We start from the raw sequence: 19,795 nt of genomic DNA on the forward strand, positions 1-19,795 counted from the left end.
GTGGTAAGGACAGATTTTAATCCATAATATACTATTGCCATAGGAAAAAGAGTCTAGCATAAAGTGAACTCTACTTTGAGTTGCACAGAAGTGACATTTTAAAGGGTATAGGCAAGAGGTCAAGCTCAGCAGTGTTGGGAAAGTGAAAAATTACAAAAAGAGGTAAGTGGTCCACGTGAAACCCATCTCGATTTGCTACCTGGCACTTATAAATTTAGGCTCCTACCCTCCATAAAGGCTAGGAGACAGGAGGCCCTGTCTTCAGGTGTTGGCTGGAACATACAGTAAGGTCTTTTAACAGCCCTGAGTTTTCTTAGGCAAGCACTTTAAGGAGGGCTGGGGTCATCATAGGGATGGGGCCTTGAGTGGTTAGAAACTATGGTAGTATCTGTTCAAGTCTTTATAGTTCAGGGTTGAGGCTTAGTGAGGAGGGGGACTCAGAGGAGCCAGGCTAGAGTTTGGTCAAGGAGATAATGTTTGTCAAAGTAAAAAAGGAAAAACTACAGATACAGCCAAAGTTGCCTGACAATCATTCCCAACCTTAGTTCATTCATGCTTCTCTGAGCTAAACTTACCCCTGTTATTGGAGTAGGTGAGCCTCCTTCCAAAGTTTGAATGCACTTATGTATGTATGTACGTGTATGTGTGTGTGTGTTTGTGTATTCATAGGAGACATATATGTGTGTGTTTTAAGAAAGCTGTTTCTATTGGTTTCACTGAACAAGACGTTCCAAGAGTCTTGCCATGATGGTACCATTATTTTTTATTTGAACATGGTAGCCTATAGCGTGACTTGTCCATAGTCATTCTAGTTTCCTATGGAGGGCAATTTGGGTTGTTTCCAATTTCTATTGGAAATGCGACAAACTGGATGGCAATAAACACTCTCATGAATGCCTCTTTGAAGTGCTTCTTGAACACAGAGATGGAAAGGTGGAATTACTGGGTCCTTGAGCATGCATTTAAAATTTTAATAGATGCCACCAAATTGCCTTTCTTTAAAAAAATTTTTATTTATTTGGCTGTGCCAGGTCTTAGTTGTGGCACATGGGATCTTCGGTGCGGCGTGTGGGATCTTTAGTTGTGGGCTGTAGACCATTTAGTTTACTGCATGCAAGCTCTTAGTTGTTCCATGCCAGATCTAGTTCCCTGCCCAGGGTTCGAACCTGGGCCCCCTGCATTGGGAGCTCAGAGTCTTAACTGCTGGACCACAAGGTAAGTCCCCAAATTGCCTTTTTAAACCAGCACAACCCCCTTACACTCCCACCAGCTGGGTAAGAGTGTTTATTTTCCCACTTTTCCCAACACTGGATAGAATCAAAGTTCCTAATACTTGCTAATCTGCTGGGTCCAAACTAGTCATTTTGTTTGATTGTTTCCACTAGCCATCTGTGTTTCCTTTTCTGGGACCTGGCCCAAGTCCTCAGATATTAAAATGACTTCTGATGGAATTCTGCATTGTTTCCTGGTACTGGTGGTGGGGTCATAGTCCCAGAGTCATGCTAAGGGCAGGATGGAGAGGGAGAAGAGTGAGTGGCAGAGGGAGTGAAGAGGAACAAGTTTTCATCTCTCCCCGCCCCCTGCAGCTGGGAATGAAACTAAGGAGAAGCCCCAGACTCCAGCGTCCAAGGCCTTGGCCAAGAGTATTCTCTGTCCAGTTTTTCTAGTTCTTGGCTGGGAGCAAGGGAAGGGAAGGACAGGGCAATGTCCTAGGAACTGCTGTGAGTGGGTCAGGCAGGCTGGGGGTGGAGCTCTTCCCGGCTGACACTTCCTGGTCTTGACTTATCTTCTAGAAAGTCCTTTCTTCCTGCAGCAGTACCAGATACAGGGAGAAAGGTGGAAGAGCTGGGCAAAGGGAAGTGCAAAGGTAAAGCTATCTATGCTCAGCCCCCACGCCCAGCAGGGCAGATAACTTCCAGCTGGGTGCTGCTGTGCACATCGTGCTGGCTGGCTCCGCACTGCTATACCCCGTGTCCTGGCGCTGGCCCTGCTTCCAGCCTCCTCTGCACCGGACCCATGCAGCTGCTCAGGGTCCTCTGCCTCCTCTGGATGCTCAGGGTCTCCCTGGGGGCCACAGGTGAGGGAGTGAGGTGGGGGAGGGTTGGGGAGACCCTCCTGATGTTCCAGGACAGGGGTGTGTGTGGGGGGCGGTGGCTCTGAGATCTAAGGGGAGGCTGAGGAGGGGTCCCTCAGAGCTCTTGGTGCAGGGAGAACTGTAGGCAGGGGGAGGAGAGGGAAGCTGGGTCCAGTGGTGCTGCTCTACACTTGGGACCGTGCGGGTTTGTAGGAGCACGCGCGTGCATCAGAAGGGGGGGTAAGCTGTTTCTGAAAGAGTGCTCTTCCCACTTGGACTCCGTTTTCTGAGCCCCCTTCCTCTTGTTGCCCCTGCTCCCCAGCACTGATGCTTCCTCCACCCTGGCTTCTATCCCTCCCTTTACGTCCATCGGTTCAGCCCTCCTGAGGGTCCCTGGCTCTGCCCCTGGGACCCCCTCCTCTCTCTGGGGAGTCTACACCTTTGGTCCCGGTGCCCCTTCCTCCAGCTCTGCCCCTAACTCTCCCACTCAGACCTAGCCTATGTTTCTGGGCACAGCTGTCATTGGCAGGGCTGTGGGGGGAGAGCCTGATGGCTCCCAAAGGGTGGTTCTGAGACCACGTGGTGTGGGGTCCTGCTCTTTCTCTCTCCCACCCCTTTGGAACCTCGGAATTACTCTTCACTTCCCTTCCCTCTGCAACCCAGTGTCTGCTCCTGAACCCCAACCTTAGACCTTCCCAACATAGAGGTCCTCTGGTCCACCCTCTCACTTATCTCCAGGGCCACCTCCTGGCAATAAGGGCTCTGGGCCAGGAATCTTCATAATCCCCTCCCCTATCTCCCTGACACCCCAGCTAAGCTGAGTAGTGAAACCCCAGCTCTCAGAGCAAAGATGTGCTGAGTCTGAGTTGAGAAAGCTACCCCTGAGTGGACAGGAGGTCTGGGTGTTTCCTGCTAGCAACTGCTGTGGCTGCCGGTCACCCTCAGCATTATGAGATCTTTGACCCTCACTTTTATCACCTATAAGATGGGGATGACAACATCTGTAGAGGGAGGGGCTCATATTTGTAAAGTAATTAACTCCTTGGCCGAAATAGAATAGGTGATGGAAAATATATCTATTTTTATTATTAACACTCACTGCTACACCTTAAGGTCTTCAGGACTCATGCCTGCCTGCCGAGGTATCTCTTTCTGGAAATTTCCTTTTCTCTCCTGTTCCTCAGGCTGTGTGTGATCCTCTCTCCTTGTCCTCAAACTCAATGAAGTCTGAGCTTCAATCTCTGCTTTTCCCTTTGTTATTCTCTTTGCAACTTTCTGCTCTCTGACCCCTCGTCTCCCAAAGTCCATGATGTGTCCCCACCCTCAGCCCGGGATGGGCTGGGTTCTCTCTCTCTCTCCAAAAAGGAGAGTCAGCCCAGACAGCAGTGGGTCACAGGGAGACGGGCAGAGGTGGACCAAAGCGGGTGGGGGTGGCGCAGAGAACCGGAAGGGACAAGGACTTTGGGGTGTGTGAGGAAGAAGGGATGGGAGTACCGATGGGAAGAGGCAGGACCTCCTGCTGAACCTGCGTGATCAGCTCGGCCATCCCAGGGCTGCAAGGTCAGTACTCAGACAGGTGGGCAAGGGATTAAGCACGCCCCCAACCCAACACCCCTTGGGGAGGCTGCCCAGGGGGGCAAACAGATGATGGCCTTTAAAACCTTGAAAGACCCCAGCCCCAAACTGCCTCTGATTCGGGAGGAACTGGTGGCACTTCCTACCTCTGTGGCATGTATCTGGAAAATGGGGTAGTGAGTAACCTCTGTGGTGTTATGGTGACAAAACGACGTACCAATGAATTCCTCTGTTCTACCGCCAATACAGGAGCTTCAGCCATGGCCACATCCACCTCTAATGAGCTTTTACACGCTGTTCTCAGCAACACCCGACACTCTCAAGGCCCAGCAAGGCGGCCACTGAGTACCTCCGAAACTTCTCCCACTCCAGATAGTAGGGAATACACACCTATGACTATCCTGACTACAACCACAAACACTACCTCACTATCACCTTTGATTACCACAATCCCTACTACCAAGGCTACATCTACCCCTCCATTTCAGACTACTAATGTGACTACGACCAAAACAGAAATAACAACTCTAACTGACACTTCAACACCTGCCACCTCGAAAATACCAGTATTCCTGCTCAACTTAAAAACAAAAAAAACCAACACTAGTACCACAAATATACTAGCAAAATCCACATCAATAACATCACAAAGAGCAAAAGACATCATGTCTTCAACCAATTTCTCTACAGGAAGAACAGTGAAAACAGTCAAAACCAAGTCCAAATCCGGGAATACCAATGATCAGTGGACCCACAACACCGACCTCAGCTCCACACTCGCTCTTTCCAGCACCTCACCCACCCCCACAAATATCATCCCATCATCACCTCCACCTGCCCCAACCACAGAGCAAGTCTCCACTACGACCGCAAACACTAGCCCTATGTCCACCCTTATTACCGCCATCCCCACTACACACCCAACTTCCGGCCCTTCAACTCCCATTACCCTCCCCACCAGGTCCACAACAGAAATCACCACTTCCATGCACACTGAAGCTCCTGTCACCTCAATCACAGCCACTTTGCCCATTGTAGCCACAGAAACCACCCAGGGTGCTACCACACACCTGGTAACCATGACCATGCAAACAACACCCCAAAGCGCTCCAGTCATCAGCTCTTCATCCACCTCCACGACAGCGAGCACAATCACATCTGCATTCCCGTCATCGCTCCCTGCCTCTGATACGGTGCAGCCAGCCACAAGTACACCTCCATCCTCTGTAAATACTCCAGCCCCTACCGAGACTCCAGCCACCACCGAGTCCACATCCTCAAGTACCACTGGTGTGTTGACCCCCACCACCGACCTCAGCTCCACACTCGCTCTTTCCAGCACCTCACCCACCCTCACAAATATCATCCCATCTTCCCCTCCACCTGCCACAACCACAGAGCAAGTCTCCACTTCGACCGCAAACACTAGCCCTATGTCCACCCTGATTACCGCCATCCCCACTACACACCCAACTTCCGGCCCTTCAACTCCCACTACTCCTCCCACCAGGTCCACAACAGAAATCACCACTTCCACGCACACTGAAGCTCCTGTCACCTCAATCACAGCCACTTTGCCCATTGTAGCCACAGAAACCACCCAGGGTGCTACCACACACCTGGTAACCATGACCATGCAAACAACACCCCAAAGCGCTCCAGTCATCAGCTCTTCATCCACCTCCACGACAGCGAGCACAATCACATCTGCATTCCCGTCATCCCTCCCTGCCTCTGCTACGGTGCAGACAGCCACAACTATACCTCCATCCTCTGTAAGTACCCCAGCCCCTACCAAGACTCCATCCACCACCGAGTCCACATCCTCAAGTACCAGTGGTCTGTTGACCCCCACCACCGACCTCAGCTCCACACTTGCTCTTTCCAGCACCTCAGCCACCCCCACAAATAACATCCTATCTTCCCCTCCACCTGCCCCAACCACAGAACAAGTCTCCACTTTGACCGCAAACACTAGCCCTATGTCCACCGTGATTACTGCCATCCCCACTACAGACCCAACTTCCGGCCCTTCAACTCCCACTACTCCTCCCACCAGGTCCACAACAGAAAGCACCACTCCCACGCACACTGAAGCTCCTGTCACCTCAATCACAGCCACTTTGCCCGTTCTAACCACAGAAACCACCCAGGGTGCTACCACACACCTGATAACCATGACCATGCAAACAACACCCCAAAGCGCTCCAGTCATCAGCTCTTCATCCACCTCCATGACAGGGAGCACAATCACATCTGCATTCCCGTCATCGCTCCCTGCCTCTGCTATGGTGCAGCCAGCCACAAGTACACCTCCATCCTCTGTAAATACTCCAGCCCCTACCGAGACTCCAGCCACCACCGAGTCCACATCCCCAAGTACCACTGGTCCGTTGACTCCCACCACCGACCTCAGCTCCACACTCGCTCTTTCCAGCACCTCACCCACCCTCACAAATATCATGCCATCTTCCCCTCCACCTGCCGCAACCACAGAGCAAGTCTCCACTTCGACCGCAAACACTAGCCCTATGTCCACCCCGATTACCGCCATCCCCACTACACACCCAACTTCCGGCCCTTCAACTCCCATTACCCTCCCCACCAGGTCCACAACAGAAATCACCACTCCCACGCACACTGAAGCTCCTGTCACCTCCTTGATCACAGGCACTTTGCCCGTTCTAACCACAGAAACCACCCAGGGTGCTACCACACACCTGGTTACCATGACCATGCAAACAACACCCCAAAGCGCTCCAGTCATCAGCTCTTCATCCACCTCCATGACAGGGAGCACAATCACATCTGCATTCCCGTCATCGCTCCCTGCCTCTGCTACGGTGCAGACAGCCACAACTATACCTCCATCCTCTGTAAGTACCCCAGCCCCTACCAAGACTCCATCCACCACCGAGTCCACATCCTCAAGTACCAGTGGTCTGTTGACCCCCACCACCGACCTCAGCTCCACACTTGCTCTTTCCAGCACCTCAGCCACCCCCACAAATAACATCCTATATTCCCCTCCACCTGCCCCAACCACAGAACAAGTCTCCACTTTGACCGCAAACACTAGCCCTATGTCCACCGTGATTACTGCCATCCCCACTACAGACCCAACTTCCGGCCCTTCAACTCCCACTACTCCTCCCACCAGGTCCACAACAGAAAGCACCACTCCCACGCACACTGAAGCTCCTGTCACCTCAATCACAGCCACTTTGCCCGTTCTAACCACAGAAACCACCCAGGGTGCTACCACACACCTGGTAACCATGACCATGCAAACAACACCCCAAAGCGCTCCAGTCATCAGCTCTTCATCCACCTCCACGACAGCGAGCACAATCACATCTGCATTCCCGTCATCGCTCCCTGCCTCTGATACGGTGCAGCCAGCCACAAGTACACCTCCATCCTCTGTAAATACTCCAGCCCCTACCGAGACTCCAGCCACCACCGAGTCCACATCCTCAAGTACCACTGGTGTGTTGACCCCCACCACCGACCTCAGCTCCACACTCGCTCTTTCCAGCACCTCACCCACCCTCACAAATATCATCCCATCTTCCCCTCCACCTGCCACAACCACAGAGCAAGTCTCCACTTCGACCGCAAACACTAGCCCTATGTCCACCCTGATTACCGCCATCCCCACTACACACCCAACTTCCGGCCCTTCAACTCCCACTACTCCTCCCACCAGGTCCACAACAGAAATCACCACTTCCACGCACACTGAAGCTCCTGTCACCTCAATCACAGCCACTTTGCCCATTGTAGCCACAGAAACCACCCAGGGTGCTACCACACACCTGGTAACCATGACCATGCAAACAACACCCCAAAGCGCTCCAGTCATCAGCTCTTCATCCACCTCCACGACAGCGAGCACAATCACATCTGCATTCCCGTCATCCCTCCCTGCCTCTGATACGGTGCAGACAGCCACAAGTACACCTCTATCCTCTGTAAATACTCCAGCCCCTACCGAGACTCCAGCCACCACCGAGTCCACATCCCCAGGTACCACTGGTCCGTTGACTCCCACCACCGACCTCAGCTCCACACTCGCTCTTTCCAGCACCTCACCCACCCTCACAAATATCATCCCATCTTCCCCTCCACATGCCACAACCACAGAGCAAGTCTCCACTTCGACCGCAAACACTAGCCCTATGTCCACCCTGATTACCGCCATCCCCACTACACACCCAACTTCCGGCCCTTCAACTCCCATTACCCTCCCCACCAGGTCCACAACAGAAATCACCACTTCCATGCACACTGAAGCTCCTGTCACCTCAATCACAGCCACTTTGCCCGTTCTAACCACAGAAACCACCCAGGGTGCTACCACACACCTGATAACCATGACCATGCAAACAACACCCCAAAGCGCTCCAGTCATCAGCTCTTCATCCACCTCCATGACAGGGAGCACAATCACATCTGCATTCCCGTCATCGCTCCCTGCCTCTGCTACGTTGCAGACAGCCACAACTATACCTCCATCCTCTGTAAGTACCCCAGCCCCTACCAAGACTCCATCCACCACCGAGTCCACATCCTCAAGTACCACTGGTGTGTTGACCCCCACCACCGACCTCAGCTCCACACTTGCTCTTTCCAGCACCTCAGCCACCCCCACAAATAACATCCTATATTCCCCTCCACCTGCCCCAACCACAGAACAAGTCTCCACTTTGACCGCAAACACTAGCCCTATGTCCACCGTGATTACTGCCATCCCCACTACAGACCCAACTTCCGGCCCTTCAACTCCCACTACTCCTCCCACCAGGTCCACAACAGAAAGCACCACTCCCACGCACACTGAAGCTCCTGTCACCTCAATCACAGCCACTTTGCCCGTTCTAACCACAGAAACCACCCAGGGTGCTACCACACACCTGATAACCATGACCATGCAAACAACACCCCAAAGCGCTCCAGTCATCAGCTCTTCATCCACCTCCACGACAGCGAGCACAATCACATCTGCATTCCCGTCATCGCTCCCTGCCTCTGCTATGGTGCAGCCAGCCACAAGTACACCTCCATCCTCTGTAAATACTCCAGCCCCTACCGAGACTCCAGCCACCACCGAGTCCACATCCTCAAGTACCACTGGTGTGTTGACCCCCACCACCGACCTCAGCTCCACACTCGCTCTTTCCAGCACCTCACCCACCCTCACAAATATCATCCCATCATCACCTCCACCTGCCCCAACCACAGAACAAGTCTCCACTTCGACTGCAAACACTAGCCCTATGTCCACCCTGATTACCACCATCCCCACTACACACCCAACTTCCGGCCCTTCACCTCCCACTACTCCTCCCACCAGGTCCACAACAGAAATCACCACTTCCATGCACACTGAAGCTCCTGTCACCTCAATCACAGCCACTTTGCCCATTGTAGCCACAGAAACCACCCAGGGTGCTACCACACACCTGGTAACCATGACCATGCAAACAACACCCCAAAGCGCTCCAGTCATCAGCTCTTCATCCACCTCCACGACAGCGAGCACAATCACATCTGCATTCCCGTCATCGCTCCCTGCCTCTGATACGGTGCAGCCAGCCACAAGTACACCTCCATCCTCTGTAAATACTCCAGCCCCTACCGAGACTCCAGCCACCACCGAGTCCACATCCCCAAGTACCACTGGTCCGTTGACTCCCACCACCGACCTCAGCTCCACACTCGCTCTTTCCAGCACCTCACCCACCCTCACAAATATCATCCCATCTTCCCCTCCACATGCCACAACCACAGAGCAAGTCTCCACTTCGACCGCAAACACTAGCCCTATGTCCACCCTGATTACCGCCATCCCCACTACACACCCAACTTCCGGCCCTTCAACTCCCATTACCCTCCCCACCAGGTCCACAACAGAAATCACCACTTCCATGCACACTGAAGCTCCTGTCACCTCAATCACAGCCACTTTGCCCGTTCTAACCACAGAAACCACCCAGGGTGCTACCACACACCTGATAACCATGACCATGCAAACAACACCCCAAAGCGCTCCAGTCATCAGCTCTTCATCCACCTCCATGACAGGGAGCACAATCACATCTGCATTCCCGTCATCGCTCCCTGCCTCTGCTATGGTGCAGCCAGCCACAAGTACACCTCCATCCTCTGTAAATACTCCAGCCCTTACCGAGACTCCAGCCACCACCGAGTCCACATCCTCAAGTACCACTGGTGTGTTGACCCCCACCACCGACCTCAGCTCCACACTTGCTCTTTCCAGCACCTCAGCCACCCCCACAAATAACATCCTATCTTCCCCTCCACCTGCCCCAACCACAGAACAAGTCTCCACTTTGACCGCAAACACTAGCCCTATATCCACCGTGATTACTGCCATCCCCACTACAGACCCAACTTCCGGCCCTTCAACTCCCACTACTCCTCCCACCAGGTCCACAACAGAAAGCACCACTCCCATGCACACTGAAGCTCCTGTCACCTCAATCACAGCCACTTTGCCCATTGTAGCCACAGAAACCACCCAGGGTGCTACCACACACCTGGTAACCATGACCATGCAAACAACACCCCAAAGCGCTCCAGTCATCAGCTCTTCATCCACCTCCACGACAGCGAGCACAATCACATCTACATTCCCGTCATCCCTCCCTGCCTCTGCTACGATGGGAGCCTGTTGGGTTTCTCATCTGTGACCCTTGACATTAAGAGCTTATGGCTGAGTCAGGGAGGTGGGTGACTCCAGATGAGTCAGCTGTCATTGGCGCTGATGTGTAAGCTGGGCATCCCGAAAGACCTTGAGACTACAAACCTGGGTGGCAGACACACTCACGCCAGGGCCTGCCATGCCTGGGGCTGGGGCCCTCTTGTTCCCACTTTTGTGGGCAGCAGCAGGCTGTCAGACTGAGCTGAGGGTGGTCAGGGCCGGCAGAATGCGGTTCTTTGGGTGGGGGTGTCGGAATGAGCCCTGGGACCTTTGTCCAGGACAGGAGAGAGACTGGCAGTGGCCAGTGTGTGGGTAGATACCAGGACCATAAAGCCTCAGGTGTGAGTGGGAGTCCCACCCAGGAGAAGCACTGGTGGTCAGAGGTGGCCCAGGGGAAGGCACTGCCCTTCTTCAGAAGGGGCCAGCTCGAAGTGGGTGATGAGGAAGGAAGGCCCGAAGGGGGGCCTCTTGGGAGTAAGGACAGAGGGTCCTTAACTTGGCCTGGTCCCTCTGGCAGCTCCTTCTAGGGTTCTGTCGACCCTCCCTCCATAGTCACCGTCTCCCTGGGGTTTCTTGGCCCTCGCATCTTGGCACCCATCGCACACTGTCACGCCTCTGCTCCTTGTCCCTTCCTCCTGCCCTGCCCCTCCCATGACTCTGGCTTCCCCACTATAGACACCCCATGGAGGGAGGTTCAGGTCTCTTAGAGAAGAGGAGGGTTGACTGGCTGCCCTTTGGCCAACTTCCCGTGTCACCCACCAAACCCATTGTCTCACCTCTACCCGGGGCCAGGCAGTGTCCTTCCCGAGGCAAAGGTCTCCGGGCTCCTTTATATAGCTGATCCCTCCCTGGGAGGCGCACGTTTCTTAGTTTCTCCTGATGTGGGAAGATCCTACACCCAGGGCCTCACTCTCAGGGAGATGCTGGTGACCTGGATCCTGCCAATGGCTCTCTGGCTCTGGGTGCCCAGCACTGTCACACCCACGACAGCAGGTGAGTGAGATACAGCCCGAGCTCGCCACTGGTCCCGGTGTGTGCCAGCCCCAGGCAGGGCTGCAGGTGGCTAGCTTCCCTTCTTCCTTCCCTCCCTCGCTTTTCAGGGGAGGGGGCTGCCCAAGGGCTGGACACCCAGGCCATGACCTCATCCTGCCTTTGGGAGCTACAGGGGTCACCCTGGAGACCCATGGGTGAGGAGGAAGGGGCCTGGACTGTGCTGTGCTGTTGAGAGTTTGCACCAAGCCCCACCCCGGGGCTGAGTGGGAGCTGGAATCCACTCCTTCTGTTCTCCAGGCTTCCCCATGGGAAAACAGGGGGCTCTGCCTGCCCTCCTCCTGGGGTCTGCCCCAGCCCAAGGGTCGGCTCTTTCCAAACCTCACAGAGACACTACACAGGCTGCCAGCCCTGGCCAGGGAGGACAGGAGTCCACGAGGTGTCCAGCAGCTTCCCTCCTTGTCTGGGGAGAGCCTCAGGGGTGCCAGGGACAGCACCTCTGGTTAGAAATGGCTGAAGGGCTGAGGGAGAGACAGACTCTGTGGTCCGTGTTAAACCTTTTCATGGCCGTTTGTCTGGAAAGAGACTGGTTACAAGCTGATTCCCATGGGTTCCCTCATGCGGAACAGACTTTCCCATTCCCCCGAGACAGGGAAGTGCCCCCGGGAAGGGGTAGGCAGGGCAGATGCTGGGGTGAGGGGCATTGGGGGAGTGAGCCCAAGGTGCCAGGTGAAAGAGGCATCTCTTGAGTTGAAGGACCTGCATGGTGTGTGATGAGTGGTGGCGAGTGGGTGGGGGGGGGAGGGTGGGAGCTGTGGCCGGGGGTCTTGGAGGTCTTCAGGGCGGCTGTGAGAGAAGCCATGCAGGAACTTAGGCCCCTAGGGGCCACCTCAGCCGGCCATGCCTTGATGGACCTCTTCCTCCCCTACCAAGACATGTTGGGGGCAGCGGCGCTGGCTGGGAGAAGCCAAGGGGAGGGGAGCCAGGACTGGGGGTGTGAACTTCGTGGCTTTAGGGACATTATGAAAATATGTTAATTACAGACATTTTAGCCCTAAGCTAATATACAGAGAAAAGGAAGCTATGGAAGGGGGTCAACCTTAGGAGGGGTCCGCCCATCCCTGCTCCCCAGGCAGATGCTGAGGAGAGGGATGGTGGGGATGATGATGACAATGAGAAGGACCAAGAAATAAGCAAGGGCATTGCCTCCATTTCTCCTGCCATGCCTTAGAGACAGCCACCCACACAAGCAAAGACCCCTGTTGGCAAGGTGCTCATAATTGCATGGAAAAGATCATGTTGAATCCATTAGCACGCCAAGGAGTCAAAAGCATCTATCTTTGATAAATGCACAGAGCCCTCAGGAGTGGGGAGGTCAGGCAAGTAGGGCCATTCCGGGGGACTCCAGGTCTGATGATACCCCAAGGCCCCCAGCCCCCCACTTGCAGAAGGCTCTGCTATTTACAAAGCCATTTCAGAGCATGTAGCCCGTATGACTCTCATCAGGAAAATTATGAAAGGAAAAGAAGGCAGACAGGAAAGAGAGACTCAGAGAGGGTGAGTGACTTACCTGGGACCAGCATGACCCATGATTATATGATACTTAGCATGACCTCACCCATATGATACTAGGTTTGTGCTGCCCTGACCCCGCACTGGAGGCCCTCAGCCCTCTGCAATACCTCCATCCCACTGCGTGCATTCTGGGTCCTCAGGGAGGGGTTCAGAAGTCAGATCAGAGACCACTGGTGGCACATGTGGTTTTCTTTGTTTCTCATCTGCTCCCTCTTCCTGGTACCCCAGTTCACCAAGAGGACTGATGAAGTCTTGGACAAGTGAACAGTGAGGAGAAGGAATGGCAGCCTGAGAAAGTAGAAAAACATGGCAGGGCTGTGCAGGGGAGTCGAGGCGTAGGAATGTCCCAAAGGTGAGAGGCATGTGCCCGGTGCGGAAAGCAGGTTGGTGAGGGAGGACCTTTGGGTAACAGGAGCATCAAAACCAGGTGGAGGGGCCTCCCTGGTGGCGCAAGTGGTTGAGAGTCCGCCTGCCGATGCAGGGGATACGGGTTCGTGCCCCGGTCTGGGAGGATCCCATGTGCCGCGGAGCGGCTGGGCCCGTGAGCCATGGCCGCTGAGCCTGCGCGTCCGGAGCCTGCGCGTCCGGAGCCTGTGCTCCGCAGCGGGGGAGGCCACAACAGTGAGAGGCCCGCATACCGCAAAAAAAAAAAAAAAAAAAAAAAAAAAAAACCAGGTGGAGGCTTTTAGACACCAGAGGACCTCCAAGGACAGAGCAGGGGTGGGTCACCCCTGCCAGGACAAATGCAAAGAGGGACGTTGGGAGCCATGCTGTCATGAGGCCTTGGGGGTCCAGCTGGGAACCCAACGTCCTTGGAAATAGAGAGGAAGGCCCCTCTTGATGATGGGCAGGCACCAAGATAGATGGTTCTAGAACCTGTGTGATTGGGGAGCAGGAGATTCTTTTTGGAGGTTGACAAAGGGCTCCAGGCAGGCCTGTTGAGCTTGGGATGAGCATGGAATTTCTGGATGGAGCTTTCCTAGAGGCCTGGGACTCAGGAAGGAGGATAAAGATAGGGACATGGTCTAGAATTCTCCATTCTCCATGTGCTGCAAGGGCCACAAAGACCACACAACACCAGGGATCAACATGAGGATTGGAATCTGTGTCCTGTTTTGTGTACATGAAGCTCCAAAGTGTTCCTAGGAAGGGTGGGGGAGAGGAGCTGCTCAGGATGGCGTCAGGGAACAGGGACCAAGTGCAAGGGCCTCAAGGGGTCAGAGTTCTGGAGTCTAGAAAGGTGAAAGTGGAAGTGGAAACGTTCAATGTATAAAAGTGTGGTGAAGGCTACAACAGATTTGTTCACTATAGACAAAGGGGCAACCTTTGAAACGTAGGTGACATAAATTTAGAGCAATTAAAAGGCAGTAGTGTTTTAGGCAGAGTAATAAACTTACTCATTCAGCAAACACAGGAGACCTGGCTCTGCCCAGGCAGGTACTCTGAACCAGGCAGGATGAATAAGCCAGTTTATAGTCTTGTTTATTAGACAGAAACACGGGAACGGGGCAGAAAGAAACACAACCCAGGGCTGGTGCTGAGGCTCCGAGAGGGGCCCCAGTGGAGGAGCGTGAAGGGGGTGCCACTCAGAGGCTGTCCGCCTGGGCTGATCCGGGAGCCTGTAGGGAGAGGTGACACTGGAGTTTGCTGGCTGACGGGGAGTACAGGGAGGAAGTAGTACTAGATGCTCAAAGGCTTTAGACAATTTCAGAACTGACAAAGCCATACGTAGCTATGGACAGAACTGGAATAGTGACAGATTCCCTGGGTACAACACATCAGGAAGCCACGCCTCCCGTTGTCTGGGTAGGACACTAATGATCAAAACTGCTGGTGTCCACTGAGGGCCTACTATATGCTAGACAGTGTTCTAAATGATAACTCAGTTAAATTTCCCAGCAACCCTGGGAGGAAGTACTGTTACTGATTTCTGTTTTATACATGGGGAAACTGAGGCATGGAGATGTTAACTAACTAGTTCAAGGCTTCCCATCTATCAGGTGGAGGAGCCAGGATGGAAACCGATGCTGTCAGGCTCCAGAGCTCACATTCTTTACCACTTGCTCTAACTGGGGGTGTCCATGTGTGTTAGTTTCCTGAGGCTGCTACAACAAATTACCATAAACTTGGTGCTTCAAACAACAGAAATTTATTCTCTCATAGCTATGGAGGCCAGAAATCCAAAATAAGGTATCATCAGGGCCTGGTCTCTCCAGAGGCTCTCATTGCCCCTTCCAGCTTCTGGTGGTTCTTGGCGTTCCTTGGCTGTGTGGCATCACTCCAACCTCTGCATCTGTCTTCTCATAGCCTGCTTCCCTGTTTTTGTCAAATCCCCCTCACCTTGCTCTTATAAGGACACCAGTCATTGGATTTAGGGCCCACCCTAGATCCAGGATGATCTGATCTTGAGATCCTTAACTTAACTACATCTGCAAAGACCTTATTTCCAAATAAGGTCACACTCAAGGGTATGGGGATTAGGACTTGGACATGTCTTTTGGGGGGACATAATTCAACCCACTATACCATGCTTCTACAGCAATCAGAGCAACAGCCCTTCAGGGAGGCAGTGGGCAGGGGCAGGGGCAGGTGGCACTGGCTGCTGGTGCTAGAAAGCCGGGAAGCCCATTCATTCGCCACAGGTGTGTGCAGGGCAGGGGGTGGGGGGCGGAGGCAAGGTGGCCCCAGCCTTGTCTCACCCCTGAGGTGACTCTGCCAGGTGGGAATGACCTTACAGAAAAGGAGACAGGCCTAAGTCACTGAGGTCGTGTGTGGCAGGGCTGAAAGTACACCCAGGACGGAGTGACACAGCCTAGTGGCCCCCACATGGCTTCTCTTGTAGGATATTCTACAACAGTGGTCCCCAACCTTTTTGGCACCAGGGACCGGTTTTGTGGAAGACAATTTTTCCACGGACAGGTGGTGGGGAGCGGGGGGATGGTTCAGGCGGTAACGCAAGCAATGGGGAGCAACGGGGAACGGCAGATGAAGTTTTGCTTCCGTGGCTCACCTTCTGCTGTGTGGCCTGGTTCCTAACAGGCTGAGGATTGGTACCGGTCCATGGCCCGGGGGTTGGGGACCCCTGTTCTAGAATGAGGAGGGTGGTGAAGGCAGGCATCATTCATCCCCATTTTCCGGGGGAAATGGAAGTTCAGAGAGGTTAACTGCACAAGATCCCATAGCTGGGTAGCACCTGCCCTCACAGGTGTGCCCCCCGCTCCACACCCCACCCTTCAGGGCTGATCCCATGGACCCTGCTGAATCACCACAAGCAGAAATGTGTTTTGGAGGTGGTAGGAGGGGGCCGTCTTATATCGAGGTGGCGATCTTCAGACTTGTCCCAAGGTGTTTTCGAGGGCTTTTTCCCAAGAATGCCAAGTGAAAAACTTGCCTGGCAAACCAGCTGCCTAACTCAAATGATTATCTTTTAAAGAAAGAAGCAATAAGAATGGTACACAGGACAAGAAAGTAAAATTTTACTTGTTTGGTAGGAGAGCTGGTGTCTTGGATGGCTAGTGCAACACAGACATTAGATCATTTTTGTTAAAGCATTTCGATCACAAAGTTGTGGGGAATCCCAGCTTGGGAATTATTAGTGATTTTGCATGGGTTCTCCAAGGTACTGGGCACACCTAAGTTTTAATTTTTACAGCATGTGCATTTATTATGTTTAGACATTATATCATGAATGCCTATTTATGGTAGAGCATTTAGAAAATATAGACAAACAAAAGGAGGAAAATCTCTCTTAAGCTTACCACTCAGATAAACATTGTTAACATTTTGGTCTTTCTCTGAATAGGTATTTAGATTTATTCTATGGGCAGTTTCTGTTTCAATGGCTGATTAATATTCTATTTTATGGAATACCCTAGTCATCTAACTGGTCTCCTATTCTTTTATTCTTGGACAGGTTTTCCCCAATTTTTCATAGATAATGATGCAATAAACCTTCTCGTAAAAAATGTTTTTAAAACATCTGCATCAGATTACTTTACTTTAGGGTCAGTAACTAGAAGTGGAATCATTAAAATGGTATGACTCTGCCATGATCTCTGATACACATTTTCAAATTATCCTTCAGAAATATGATACTAAGCTAACATCCATCAGCATCTTATTCTCCAACCAATACCAGCTACGTTACTTAACATCACAGAGGGGGGTGCAGTGTGATAAGCTTACCAGTGAAGTTGACCATTTTCTTCTCATAGGCTTATTGGCCACGTAAATTGTTTCTGTGGAGAATGTTTGTGTTTTTCCTTTGCTCAGCTTCCTGGTGGAACATCTTCTGACCCTGGAGGTTGACTTTGGGAAGGAGTTTGCTCAAATTCTCTGACGCATCCTTTGGGGATGACGTGACCACCAGAATTTCAGGGTGGGAAGGTTCTGAAGCTCTTCACAGGGCACTGTCTAGGGTCCCTTTTTCTTGTCCCTCCCAGAAATGAGTGAAAGCCTTGGGCACGGAGGGGGTTGCTGCCAGGAAGGTGGGGGATACGGCAGAGCTTTTATCTTTTTTTTTTTTTTTGCGGTACACGGGCCTCTCACTGTTGTGGCGTCCCCCGTTGCGGAGCACAGGCTCTGGACGCGCAGGCTCAGCGGCCATGGCTCACGGGCCCAGCCGCTCCGTGGCATGTGGGATCTTCCCGGACCGGGGCATGAACCCGTGTCCCCTGCATCGGCAGGTGGAGTCTCAACCACTGCGCCACCAGGGAAGCCCCAGAGCCTTTATCTTGAGGGTCTCAGTTAGATAGTGAGCAGGAAAGAACAGCACCAGGGAGGAGAAGAACGGTGATTAGGAGGCAGTGGTGTCTTAGGACCTGAAGGAGATGAGAAATTCCAGGAGGAAGGGCAGCCTGGTGAAAAGGACAGGGATTTGGGCACTCAAGCTGGTCGGCAACTATAGCGAAGGCGTGGGTGGCAGTAAAAGGGAGTAAATGGTGTGAATTCAGGAATAAAGACCAAAGAGAGCCTGTCCAGAGGCCATGCCAACGAGTGTCCTGGCCTTCACTGGGGCCCCCAGCGTCCCACCATGTAACTGCCGTGGGCTCATCAATCAATCTCCATGCCTCTGCCCTCACTGTCCTTCACTCCAGGGCTCTGCTCCTAAGGCACAGTTGTGACCATGTCCTTTTGCTGGATGTTCTCCACTGTTGCTGAGTCAAGTCCAGAACTGGCTTCACACCCATCTTGCCAGGCTTCCTTCTGTCCCCTCTGATCTCTCAGTATTTAGCTCCACCCCAAACATGTACTCTGAGCCTCCACACATGCTGTTCCCCCCTCTTGAAACGTTTTCCTTGCACTTTGCCACTTGAGAAACCCTTTCCTTGTGCTAAAAGTAAAAGCTACCCTCAGATTGTGCTTGAATTCTACCTTCCAGCTGGGTGAACTTGGAAAATACTTAACCCTTAGAACCTCAATTCAGGTGAGAAACAGGAATATTCATGTCTACCTCCCAGGATTACATTAAATAACTAAGAAGAAGTGTCAGGTAGACTTTCCAGTATTCATTCACTCCTTTACTCAAGACATGCTCAAGGAGCACCAACTCTGGTTCAGGCTGAATGGGGCAGAAATGTCCTCTATGTTCTCAGAGAGGGGCAAAGGGAATTACATGCACAGTTATTGAGTTACAGTTGTGATACGGCTACACAGGAATTTGATAGGCAGCCAGTAAATGTCACCTCTCCCCACCCCTATTCATTCTTTGTGATTCAGTTAGGGACACGATCATAAATTGCCTTTATATGCTTTCTCATTGTTTGATGTGTCACAACAAAAATAGTCTACTTTTATAACTTAAAAAGTCCAGTAAAATTTGTAATGCCTAAGTCCACAAAACCCCTTCTTTTTAAAGAAGAAGGGAAAAAGACAGCTTCGATATTACTTTCTTTTCAAAGCCTTCTGAGAAAGGCAGAGGGGTGGTTCCCTCCCTCTCCCACCCTGTTGACTCCCACTGTCCCTTCAAATGGGCCTTGACTGCCCCCGAATTGCACTGGGGGGCCAGGGCCCCCCGTGAGGGGTAGGGGCTCATTTGTCCGCCAGCCTGGGTTTACTCTGAGCCCTGCTACCCTCTGCTTTGGGTTGACCAGAGGCCCCATGTGTGCTCTCTCTCTCTCTGATCCTCCTCATACACAAGGCTCAGGGAGACCCCACCTCCACCCTTGGCAGGCTCTCAGCTCAGCCCCTTCTCTTCCCCATGCTGAATTAGACAAAACCTAACTCCGTAGGCAAGAGGATTGGGCAAAACAAACATATCTACTGACTTAAAAACAACCAAGCAATCTTGTCAATTTTTTTTTTTTTTTTTTTGCGGTACTCGGGCCTCTCACTGTTGTGGCCTCTCCCGTTCCAGAGCACAGGCTCCGGAGGCGCAGGCTCAGCAGCCATGGCTCACAGGCCCAGCCGCTCTGTGGCATGTGGGATCTTCCCGGACCGGGGCACGAACCCGTGTCTCCTGCATCGGCAGGCGGACTCCCAACCACTGTGCCACCAGGGAAGCCCTATCTTGTCAATTTTTTACATTACTTTAGAATTCCACAAATCATAGGCATTATGCCACCTTTGACCCGAACTGCATTAATCAACAATTTGATAATCACTCTTCCCCTAATGTTCTTTTTCTTTTTTTAATTTTTTTTTATTTGCCTGCTCCTGGTCTTAGTTGTGACATGCAGGATCTAGTTCCCTGACCAGGGATCGAACCTGGGTCCCCTGCATTGGGACTGTGGAGTCTTAGTCACTGGACCACCAGGGAAGTCTCTCCCCTAATGTTCTGATGGTAGCTCTGCAAAGCCAACGATGCAGAACTGTTGGTGTGAATGACATATCTTCGCTAATTGTCCACTTCCCTC

The 19,795-nt window shown here is 52.6% G+C and overlaps 1 protein-coding gene across 1 annotated transcript in view; it reads left to right on the plus strand.

The window, feature by feature from the left end:
- Positions 1 to 1,983: 1,983 nt before the first annotated feature.
- The window catches only part of LOC132476497 (mucin-12-like), a 42,858-nt gene continuing 25,046 nt past the window's right edge, over positions 1,984 to 19,795 (plus strand). The window contains exon 1 of the mRNA XM_060078478.1: positions 1,984 to 2,077. Within this exon, the coding sequence (XP_059934461.1) occupies positions 2,017 to 2,077 (61 nt within the window). The 5' untranslated portion in view covers positions 1,984 to 2,016. The remainder of the gene's footprint in view (positions 2,078 to 19,795) is intronic.

Source organism: Mesoplodon densirostris, chromosome 16, assembly GCF_025265405.1.
Source record: "Mesoplodon densirostris isolate mMesDen1 chromosome 16, mMesDen1 primary haplotype, whole genome shotgun sequence".
NCBI lineage: Eukaryota > Metazoa > Chordata > Mammalia > Artiodactyla > Ziphiidae > Mesoplodon > Mesoplodon densirostris.